The sequence below is a fragment of the Magallana gigas genome, chromosome 1, assembly GCF_963853765.1.
Source record: "Magallana gigas chromosome 1, xbMagGiga1.1, whole genome shotgun sequence".
In the NCBI taxonomy this organism is placed as follows: Eukaryota; Metazoa; Mollusca; class Bivalvia; order Ostreida; family Ostreidae; genus Magallana; species Magallana gigas.
The window spans coordinates 70862185-70874682 of record NC_088853.1 but is presented as its reverse complement, the minus strand read 5'-3'; the positions used below and the strand labels follow the sequence as shown (position 1 = coordinate 70874682).

At 33.7% G+C, this 12498-nt stretch overlaps 1 protein-coding gene across 30 annotated transcripts in view; it reads right to left on the bottom strand.

Annotated features, from left to right (window-relative positions):
- LOC105327066 (putative uncharacterized protein MYH16) overlaps positions 1-12498 on the bottom strand; it is a 113224-nt gene that overhangs the window by 66201 nt on the left and 34525 nt on the right. For 2 of the 30 annotated variants that reach the window (XM_066073722.1, XM_066073839.1), the window contains exon 1: positions 9483-10547. The exons of 25 other annotated variants lie outside the window; for them this stretch is intronic. Coding sequence is in view for 2 of the 5 variants with exons in the window: in XM_066073961.1 (XP_065930033.1) it covers positions 5233-5271 (39 nt within the window). In the remaining 3 variants the exon portion in view is untranslated. Of the gene's footprint in view, positions 1-5232; positions 5721-9482; positions 10548-12498 lie in introns of those variants that run through there. 3 more of the 30 variants (XM_066073916.1, XM_066073961.1, XM_066074007.1) reach the window with 3 other exon arrangements.

Genomic DNA, 12498 nt, shown 5'->3' with positions numbered 1-12498 from the left:
TAAGTATGGTTCGCCTATAAGTCGGTTGCCTTTTTCCAGCTTTAATTTGAAGATTTTGCTGTTGACTCCCTTATAAGTCGGGTTACTTTTTTAGGACAATTGATGTACAGATACTCTCAATAAAATACCACATTTTATCATACATGTTTTGAGTTCTAAAAAAAATTGTCCTTTTTTCACCCCATAATTGCTTCTTGACTATTTCTATCATGGGTCTATGATGTTAATAACTTTTGATTTGTAATGTAGCAGTTTATTCTGAATTAGGACGCTGTCCTCTGATGTACCAAAGAATGTTCAACATAGTTAAGTTCTGGAAAAAAATACTGTACCATAATAATTGTATTATTCAACATTGCTATTATACACTATATGACTGTGTCGAAAAACATAATGCAAAAAACTGGTTGTATCATGTTAAAGATTTTTTATGCAATCTGGGTATGTTTGAATTGTGGGAAAAACAAAAAATAACAGCTGCAGATCTCATTGTTGTTAAGCAACGTATTTTTGACCAAGCTACACAGTATATTTTTTCTCAACTAGATATTTCTAGTAAATGCTCTTTTTTCAAATACCTAATTGCAACCCATAATTTACAATTTTATTTAAGGAAACCTATTCCAAACAAATATCAAAAGTGTATTTCCAGATTCAGGTTGTCTTCACATCAATTGTCGATAGAAACAGGTCGATTTTATAATATTGAAAGACACAATAGAAATTGTTTTTTATGTTCAAATTCTATTGAAGATGAATTTCATTTTATTTTAATATGTCCCATATACAAAGGCTATCGCAAAAAATACATTAAGCCTTATTACTGGAAAAAACCTTCAATGTGTAAACTTCTGCAACTTTTTAATGTTGAAAATGTAAAGGAACTATGTAATCTGGGTAAATTTATTCACTTTGGTTTGAAATTAAGAAAAGATTTACTTAATGCAAATTAGATGTTGATATCATAGTATGTACACTTCTGCCACATTCTCCTGTTAACCTACCTGTACGTGTATATTGTTTATATTTATTGTACTGATGAGCTGTATAGCTTAAAGTTAATAAAGAACTTGAACTTGAACTTGATTTAAATGCCATTATTTTTTATAACACTAATTACAAGTTGGTAATAGCTTCAAAACAGCTATTTAAATAGATTGAAGATTTGATGATAGTGATTTATTTCTTTACTGACTGATTAGGTTGGTAATTAGCCCCTTAAACTGGGGTGTTGGTTTGTGTTGTTTTAGATGACATGACCCCTATATCTATTATCACCTTAGGTGTGAAAAACAGACTGCTTGAATTTTCTTTTTAAGTTCACTGCATTTATCTGTTTATCATTTAAAAAGAAATATAACTTACTTCTCTCTTGTAAAAATTTGTTTACTATGTCTCACCTATAAGTCGGACCCCCACTTTTCACTCGATTTTCTACTCCCCAAAATCCGACTTATAGGCGAGTATATACGGTACTCAGTCTCCAAAAAATACAATCAACACACAACAACAAACTCTCCAGTTGGCCACAGTTCTGTTGATTAATGACCTTATTGAACGGATTAAAGATTACAATGTATAAGTAGCTGAAATCTACTCCTGATAATAGAACACCCTTGAATGCTGGCAGAAGTTCTGCCAAACTCTGTACAGATTGCTGACTTTAACACTCCAGTCTTATATATAGAGGCATGTACATACCACTCAAAATTGCCGAGTAGACATTTTGTGAATAGAAGCCTTCATGTTTAAGTATAACTAAAAAAGCTTAATTGTCATATGGCGTAATAAAGGTGCCTCACTACACCTTGAAAAAGTTTCTCAAATCAGCAGAAAAATTCTTGATTATGATAGATAGCATGATGGATAAGAAGTATATCTGTCAAATAGGCGAAAAAATGTGCAATTTTAGATAAAAAATGATATTTTCAAAAATTTCATTTAGTAAACATGAACAAAACCCCCAGGCGGATTCGAACTCATGACCTGCGGTTCACAAGCCTGCTACTTAAACCACTGAGCTATTACGAAATACATCTGAATCGATTGATACAAACAGTTTAACAAAACATTTAAATCGCCATCTTGTGATGTAGTGTCTTAAAAAGTATAAGTCTCGGTGTAGTGAAGTACCTTAAGATCATCAGGCACCCAACAATACAACTCTAAAAAAGTACATGTACTATAAAAATAAAGTACATACTATCTTTTAGTGCAAGGATGGTCTGTGTGTATTTCAATCCCTGTTACCATGGTTACCTAGTAACAATTTTCAACATGTTTTTAAAATATATAATATTTAGAGTTTCATAGTGTCAATGTTTCTTACTTAACATGGTCTGCTAATGAGTTGTTTTCAGTAAGAATAACTTTTTTTTTTTATGAGATCCATTTAAAAACCATTTTTTTGATAACTTTTTGAATATGAGATGAATTTAAAATTTATTTTTTTTATATCAAAATGGAAATATTGTTTAATAAAAATCATCCTGTCTTATCAGATACGAATGCTATTCAAATATGAGATGCATTTGAAAAATGTGAGGTTTTTTTTTTTTATTGGAGATACCGCAGTCTTCATTCTTTCACATTGATAAAATAAAGACATCACACTGCATCATCCCAAGTCTGGATTATAGTACTCTATTGAACCGCACAGTTCATGTAAATCTGACCACTTGGATCTTGATAATATTTACTCCTCATATTGATCCTTTCCAATCAATACACAAAAAATCAGTTTCAATAGAACTGATAACATAAATTGTACAGTTGAGGGAAGAAATCAGTTCCAATAAAAGAAGAACTTTATATGAAGATATGACTAATCTATTCATATCTGAAATTTTAAAGTAGATTTAACTAGAGGTACTGTGAGCAAGCTCACAATCGATACCCCCCGCTAAGAAAAAAATCATAACGCGTGTATTTTTGCTATTATAGAAAATATTGGATGAATCTATTTCACTGTCCATTTTCTATAAATAACAACTGCTTTATTTTTGAAAACTGTTAATTTTTAGCTTCTAATATTTCCATTAATACAACATATGACACAGCCAGAATTTAGCTTTTTTGAAACAATGACCTTGAACTTTCTCAATTGACCTTGGGTCAAGGTCATGACACACCCTTTAATCATAAGCAATTTTTGTGTGAAGTAAGAACTTCCAATGTTTCCCCATAAGAAAGATATGGACCGGACACGAAATTTTGCATTTTTTCTGCCAGTGACCTTGACCTTGCCCAAATGACCTTGGGTCAAGGTCATGACACACCCCTAGGTCATAAGCAATCTTTGTGTGAAGTAAGAACTTCCAATGTTTCCCCATAAGAAAGATATGGACCGGACACGAATTTTGCACTTTTTCTGCCAGTGACCTTGACCTTGCCCGAATGACCTTGGGACAAGGTCATGACACACCCTTAGGTCATAAGCAATCTTTGTGTGAAGTAAGAACTTCCAATGTTTCCCCATAAGAAAGATATGGACTGGACACGAATTTTGCACTTTCTCTTCCAGTGACCTTGACCTTGCCCGAATGACCTTGGGTCAAGGTCATGACACACCCTTAGGTCATAAGCAATCTTTGTGTGAAGTAAGAACTTCCAATGTTTCCCCATAAGAAAGATATGGACCGGACACAAATTTTGCACTTTTTCTGCCAGTGACCTTGACCTTGCCCGAATGACCTTGGGTCAAGGTCATGACACACCCTTAGGTCATAAGCAATCTTTGTGTGAAGTAAGAACTTCCAATGTTTCTCCATAAGAAAGATATGGACCGGACACGATTGCACAGACAGACGGACAGACAGACAAGGTGATTCCTATATACCCCCCCAAACTTTGTTTGCGGGGGGTATAATGATTTCTGTTGACAGTTGAGCCTCTCCTTTAAACTTGATAATGGTTACCAATTGCATCCATTAAGCTTAAAAAACCCCAGAAGCATTAAGTGCTATTGCCAGTACTTTATGTAAATTTAATGTCAATTTGTTGTTTCCAAACAAACAGTGTCCAAGTGTTATGTCCCACATATTTAATCAAGAAGATGCGACAAATTAAAATGGATGTTTTACGAGTTTGTTCATAGCTTAGATGTACATGCCATACTGTATATTTCTTTTTCGAGTGTCACAAATTTTACGAAAATGTGAAAAAAGCTTGCAAGTACTTTTTTTCATTTGCCTCAATCATATTTTGCGGTTGAAAAAGTTTCTTATAGCAAACAATACTGGATAGAATATCAATTACAAATTAGATCTTCGTGGAAACTACCAGATATTTTAAGGTAATTCAGTAAATATTCACCTCTATCAACTTTCTTTAGCACTAGTATGAATTAGTTTGAATTTTAAAATTAATTCAAAAGAAATTTCATACATTTTTTTTTCTTTTGGTTTCAAAATTGGGAAACACATTTGCCCATTTTTTTTATTAAAAGTAGGCAAAATTTCAAAACATGCTTGTACGTATTGTACGAACATTTTAGGGACGATTCATAAAATTTCAGAAAGAAAGTAGAGCCAGAGTTATGGTACCTGAGAACCTGATATCAACCAAAAAAAAATTTTAAAAAAATTCCACAACGAATTATCACTTATTCCTGGCTTCACTCCTTGTACCAACTACCAAGCAATAGAAACCAACAAGAAAATATCATATATTCCTCAGGCCTTTCTCACTGTTATCCTTCAGTGATATCTATCCTGAACTTCTTCAGAAAGGAATGAACTGATGTACAACAAATAATAGCACGATTGATATCCTGTTAAATCTTCATCACTTATAGACTTAATGTCACCGATGGAAAATTCAATCAGCTGATTGCATCTTACAAAACACCTTTAAGTATTAATTCACTTTATGAGACCTTAAGGTGGTTCTCTCTTTATATGACCATGTCTTCTGGGAGCCTGGCATAACATTGACCAAAACCATTAGTGCACCTTAAAAAACACAAAACACTTGTTATATCCATTGTCTTTTGAATGATTCCACCACTCTAGATGACTATAAACCATTAAAACCCTCAGCTGACTTACAAAACTTACACAAACAAAAGTATCTCCTGTAAGACTGCAGCACCTTGTTAAACTCCCTTGATATAATGCATATGATACTGTCTCTTTAGGGAGGTTGCAACACTAACCATCAGCCATTATAAAACCTCCGTATAAACTCCTAATCAAGTTGAGTGGAGGCCAATAATCAACACATACTCCCTACCTGTACACAGAGCGAGACCTTGGGCCTTAACGAACACATTGTTAATTAGTCCAGCAACACGCTTCTTCACTTTAATCCTCAGCATCTACGACATCCGTCCCTCGATCACTTTATTACACAGGAGACACTCTCTGCAGGCACGTTTCTTTACTCTACTCCACAGCATCTACGACTTCCTACACCTGATCCATTATAAGTTTATTACACACGGGACAGAGATTCTCAATATCATTTAACTTAGAAGACACATTTGCGTTGTTTTGAAAAAATTTAAGTTCCAAGTTTTAAGAATCCCCTGATATACACTTAATTTGAATAACTTAATTTGAGATTTGCATCTCCATATATCTGTTCTTATCGTCCATGATACAGTAACTGTTTTTCAATATTTCTCTTTCGGAATCAGATCATGACTGAGAGTGAACTAAGGAAACATACAAATATTTCAGTCACTTATTTTGAAAATTGCGTCTCCAAATATCTGTTCGTATAGACCACAATTGACAATCCTATCACAATAAAGAAGGAATTAAGAAAACATACAAGTAGTTCATCTCTTACAGTCCAGTAAAGTCATGAAATGATTATAACAAGGACCAGATAAACAAACAATACCTCGGCTACTTAAGGGTCCGTCAAAGAACGGAGTGTGTGACATCAAACACAGATTGTGTGTCTGTCAATCGGGATATTATCATGGTTATCTTGGATATTTATCCCTGCTTTAAGTAGACAGTGATAATTCAGGCTCAACATCCCCCTTGCCTTCACTCATATAAAATAAAGCTGCAGAGGAAACCCTTTTTTTTTGGTCTCATTGATATATGTTTGAAGAGATTTTACTGATGGCTATAAAATCATGAAACTGACTTGGTGTAAATTTTGATTCCTATGAACAGAAAAAAGAGTAAACCATGGTTCACATTTTGAGACCTCGCGCAATTATTTCACAACAAAACGAAATGCAAATTTCGTTCTCCATGTACACATGCTCATCTTTATCAAAACTAAACAAATCTATGAGGTCCTTTAATTTCCAAAAAAACAGGAACTGATCTACCATATCTTGACAATGGTCAAAGAAATTCATCCATTTTAATTATAAATTACCATATATTGTGAATAACTTTACATTTTTTTTGGACAAGGTGTAAAAGAGGAACGTTGGTCATAATTTTTAATCTTTAATTATATAACATCAGAGGCCTACAATTATTATCATAGGTGATGAAAGTGATTCGAGATTCCATTCATACAACGTTGTAAAGAATCTTCTTTACTGGCTAACATTTATAACTGCAATATGGGGGGATGATTTCCAAGGACAAACAATCATTTAACACCCTAAAGAAGTTAATCCGGTAGGAAATTTAAAGTACAAAAATTTGAAAGCCCTTACAAATAGGTGGAACCAAGTAATGCAAGAAAACAGCACTTTCTCCAAACAATGCGATCATCATACAGAGAGAATATCGTACGCGTTCATATTTATTTTTCCTTTTTAAGCTAGAAGACAGCTACCTGTTGTATGAGTAGATAATGGTCTATACTCCGGTTCTTTATCTTTGAACAATAAACAGCTCCACAATAAGAAGACGATACAAAAACGCGTTTAAAGTGCTCGGAACACAATGGGAAGAAATACGGTCATAATTTGAGATCTGCTGATAAGAGAAAAGTCCATTGTTTCATTGCTGTTGGACGATTTAAAATTCAATTAGATTTCAAAAAGTTTCTAAATCTACACACAAGAGGAGTGTGCCAGGGGTGTCGGGGCGAATAATTTATTCAACTTAGGAGTTAAATAGAGATTATTTGTGCTTGTTGTATACATCGAAGTCATAGTTCTCTCTCTCTATGGAGTAACACTGAACATCTATCCAAAATACAACTCAAATTTTTAACGAATAAGTTCTTGTACATAATTAAGGAGCATTGCATTAATTAAGGGTGACATAATGGTGACATAATGGTTGAGCTGGTGGCGAATGGCCCATTAAGTTTACAATTTTGATCAAACTTGAACTATCAAATTCATGATATTGAACGGTTGAGTCTACAAAAATAATCATGTGTTGTTTCCAATTTTTTTTTTTTTCAAATAGGACATTATCACCCAAATCTGCCTCCCGCAGAAAAATGTTGAATATCTCTTCAGAGCTAAACAGTAGTTTATCCGTACATGTACCTCTCTTGAATTCATCTAATTTTAATTAATATAGAATAATGTTTCAATGAATAGTAGAAAAGAAAAGTTATTCATGTGACTGAAATCTAATATCTATTATAGTAAAGGGCATAAATGCCTTATATCACTACAAAAACAAATCAGTTTAGGAGATTTGATACATGAATCTTCTCAGTGACATACTAAGTAAAAATCATCAGAATATTCTCAGAGATCATTTTATATTGCTTTGAATTTGTAAAGAGCACTAGCTTTTAAACGAGCCCCTAATATGCATGCATTTATTGAGTCTGAGACACATGCATAAATCTTGAGAAATCATTTCAAACCAAATCAGGTGCGTTTTGTTGTTGTTTTTTTTCTAAACTGCATATGCCCTCAATACTGCCCTCAATACTGCCCTCATTCACTATGAGTCTTCCTCATAGTCAACTAAATCAGCATATTCTTACTTGAGTTACACCTAAACATTGAACCCAGGTCTTAATCAAACATGTCATTTATACTGAACTTTTCCTGTAGATGTCATAGAATGCAGCATGACCTCCGACACTGAGAAGTAAGTCTTTATCAACCTTAATGATTTCACATTATGTGATTGATAACCTTTATATGGTACCTATCCCCAGGATACTGAAACAGTCATATTATAGCTTGGATGAAATTTAACATTTCCATCATTATAAGGTTGGACTAAAATGGCTTGGACATTCAACACCTCCACTCCTATAAGGTCGGACCCAAATGGTATGGACAAAACAACATTACTACTCTTATACCATGCTTGAATTAACTACAATTACCGAGGAGAAATAACATTTCAGTCCTAATAAAGTTGGACCCAAACTGGCTGTGACTAAATAACATTTCCATTTTTATAAGGACTTGAAACTACAAAGCTTGGGAAGAAATTACATTTCCGATTTTATAAGGTTCCAGTCTTGATGGAGAGCAAAGTTCTGCAAGGATCAACTCCTTCAGGTTTTTTTAAAAACAGAATTCAGAGTGTTGTAGAGATTAACTGGTCTATGTATTAAAGGTAAAATATATCAACCCAAATCAGTCAACTTAGTTCATACACATTGTATACACATAATTGCTGTTAAAGTTCTAAAAAGACAGGATAATATGGCTAATCCTGTGATCGTCAGATCCTTTAAATACTGACTATATCAATTACAGATGATTTCGGCCCGAACAATCACCTAGCGGTCTTAGACATGACAGAAAATCAACAAGGCTGAGATCGTCTCTGTACGTATCCAGCCGATTAAATCCTTGGTCCATTTCTAAACTTGGAGGAATCATGGAATTTGGAAATGGCCAGAAGATAAGGGACTGCAGTAAATGGGGATTTTTAATTCATCTCCAAAGAAATGTCAACATTGAGACTTCATTAACTTTGCATTGACATTTTAGTATATTATATTTAATGTTAATCTATTTTGGGTCAGCTGAGTTTTGCAAATGTCTCTGTATTAAAGTCTTAGGTTGTCAAAATATATGATTTTAGAAGAATGTGATATGAGTTGATAAATTTATCTGTGTGTAAGAGAGAGAGAGAGAGAGAGAGAGAGAGAGAGAGATCTGAGATTATCAAAATGCATATCCTACCAAAAAAAAAATGTCACAATTGAGACTAAAACTCGTCATTACATGTGGTACATACAGGCATTCCCTCTTGTTGTCCAACAACCAACTGGTCAGACAAACTTATACACAGTTGTATAATTATTACTCTACAAAATATCAATTTAATAATACTCATAGCAACCTTACAAATTGTATGCATTTCAAACATATTTTCATTTTTTACCCTTAATAGGCTAATATTTTGGGGGGGCAAATTTCAAATGACGATTCAAAATATCACAATTATATATCCAAGAGATAGAGATATATATACTGAAACTCCCATCCAAATAGAATGAAACCCTTTCTGTGGAAAAGAAATTCCACAAGGAATCTCATATATATATTTTTTTTCTGCTGGTATATCCCAATGCTGAATGGAATTCAAAGCACAAACTCACATAGAGAATTGAATCCTAGTTTAACTTACATCACCGACAAGCCATTATATCACATCTGATCACTGGCTAGAGGTGTGCTAGAGGTGTGCAAAGAAAACGGTTCACCACAGATCACAAACTCCTAGCTCCCTCCTCTCTCTTTTATCTTCCAATTGTTGTCAATTTGAAAATGAAAGCGAGATCAAGATAAAAGGAGAAAACAATGGAGTCAAGTGCGGCGCGTCATTCCCGGCTAATGTAGGACTGATAATCTCCGCCAAGCCTCGTGTTAATCCACCGACAAGAAATATAAAAATCTCTCGTAAAAAGAGCGCCACTGATCAATAAACCCTACGACTCCTATATTCTTTTTTTTTCCTGACGACGACAAACTTCTAACACTGACTTCTTTTAACAGTACAGCAATGCCAGGACAATATATCTCTCCAAGAGGGATTTAAATTTTGTATCAGTTTTCAATATGTTCAATTCAAATTCAATAAGTTCATTGAAAAACAGTTAAATCAGGGTTTTAAAGGCTTTCTTCTGCCCCCCTCCTGGTTCCAAACATGTGCAGTACACTCAATTTTCTCTTCTTAGATTTGTATCTTTTTTCCCTTAAATCCTTTGATCAAGGGTTATTTACTATGAGTTGCTAAGATTTCATGTAAAATCTGTCTCCAAACTATCTTTTTTATCCCTTATTAATTTTTCTCCCATGCAGGTTTTGATTTTAATATATCACATTATTAAATCTGAATATTGTCAATTTTCTAAAAGACCCATGTTTTGTGTAAATAAGTTATTACAATCCAATCCTTCGTTTGCAAAAACACACTACAGGTAAATTCAATTTCCAGCTCCTCGGCAGAATAAATATTGAACTTCAATATTATAACACAGAAAGCTTTCAAAGAAGAATTATGTACTCTGGGCCTCTACAGAGACTCTTCTACAAGAAATGTTGATTCTAATTTTCCATTTCCCAATGGTTAGAACTAGAATTTCTTCAGAAAGATATTGGTTGATGTTGGACAAACACGTTTGAACAGAGTAAATTGGTATTTAATCAGTGGATCCATGTTATATTTTTGTTGCACATTGTGAATTCCTTAACATAACAAAGCCCTTTTCTAGACGTCTAATACCAACCCTGATAGGAACACAGAAACAACGTGTTGTTTGAACTCCAGCAAATCTGCAGTACAATCATTTATGTAAATCCGTCGTTCAAACACTATGTATAGAAATTTAACAGCTAATTTGGTTCTGTTAAAACCCTAACACTTTCCCAACACAAACCCCTTTGCTATAGTTGTAAGTGTTTTAAATAGCGAGATTTATACCCAAATATATAAATACATTGCCCTTGTTCATGTAATAAAATCAGGATCAACACCGAAAAGTACAATTATGTTACATAACGGTGATTGGAGAACTGACGCTTAAATCCATGGAGCTCAACGATTTTCACGCCTTTTGGATCAATCTCCGTTTAACTTGTTTAGAAGGCCACATAAAAAACTACACCCATATTCATAGTACACAATCAGCTAAAAGTGCTTGCCTGCTGTTTTTGCGGCATGTAACTTCTATTTAGCATTTACTTAATATAATGAAATCAAAGTCATGAAAATGCTAACTGGAGTTGACTTATTGATGAGGGGAAGTTATCTATAAATAACCAAATGGTATATTGTCTGTCGACACATCCAAGGAATTAATTCAATGTGTGGATTCTATCTAAAAATCAAAAGAAGTGCAGAATTAAATTGTCGGAGTTCCTTGACAACTAAATTAAAACCCTTTGCAACAATTTATCTCATAAAACAGAACAATTTTGAAAATATAGGATAATTACCACGACTTCTAGGTAAAAATTAAGCATCAGTTCAGACAACAATGATCTGACAAGTTCAAAATGTCAACAAGCAAAACAATGTAAAATATTTTATATTGAAGATTAACTCTGAGAGTTGCCTTTTGGCCAAAGACCACACCATAAAACAACTTATTTTATTTGCGGAGACCTCATTTCTTTATTTACTTCTAAAAACTTAACTAATATTCAAGACCCAGCCTTATCCAAACCTGTGTGGGTTTTATCATATGACAAGGACCGGTTTGCAGGGAGAAATATTCACGATAACAAGGCTCTTGGAAGCCTTGAGAAAATTTCTCTAAGAAAATTATAAGGACACATGTCAAAGTATACAAAACTTCATTGTTATGGCATCTCACTATATAGTTCATCTTATATTAGTTTATCTAGAATTTGATTAAAAAAAGAAATGCTGCAATTTAATCTTGCTCGGCAATAATGTTAAAAATCCAGCGTGCAATAAAAAAATTTTTACTGCATTATATGCCTTGACTGGGGAGCTATGACTCTGGTTAATTTCGGAGAAAATCCATAGCTGCCATTTTTGTTTTACTGACATGCTCTAGACATCACTGGAATCTAAAGTTGTGCAGTAAATTTGATGAAAATGACAAGTCTGTCAATATCTCAATTAGAAGGATAAACATTTAGGGCCTCGTACCTCGTAAATCTGTACACTGGAGTTACATAAACATAATCAATCAAACATTAAAATTCTGCAATGATGGTTGCGGTATCGAAATTGTAAAGAACATTGTCGAAATTTCTTTCGCAAACAGAGAAAAGTGTACAGAGAGTTTGCATTGCGATACTGTAGAGGCTGAGCCAGTGTTCGTCATAATCTCCTCGACAAAACCCCAACACTGGGTAAACACAGAATCTGTAGTACGTGTGTGTATAGGGTGTATGGGCTGCGTCAACATTTACTGATATATCAACCCTTATATGTACACAACCCGACATAAAACCTATGGAGAACCCAAATATTTTCACATGGTGTATGTGGCACTCAGATGTATAAAAGTCTTATAATAGATGAACTGCCTTAATCAGTCTTATATATAGCAGATTTTTGTCTTAATCAATTTACTAACTATATCCAAAAAATAAATAAAATCTATATATTTTTCAATTGTCACTTATAAATTGATGGTATTTCTTTCACATCTTGTTTGCCAAAAATT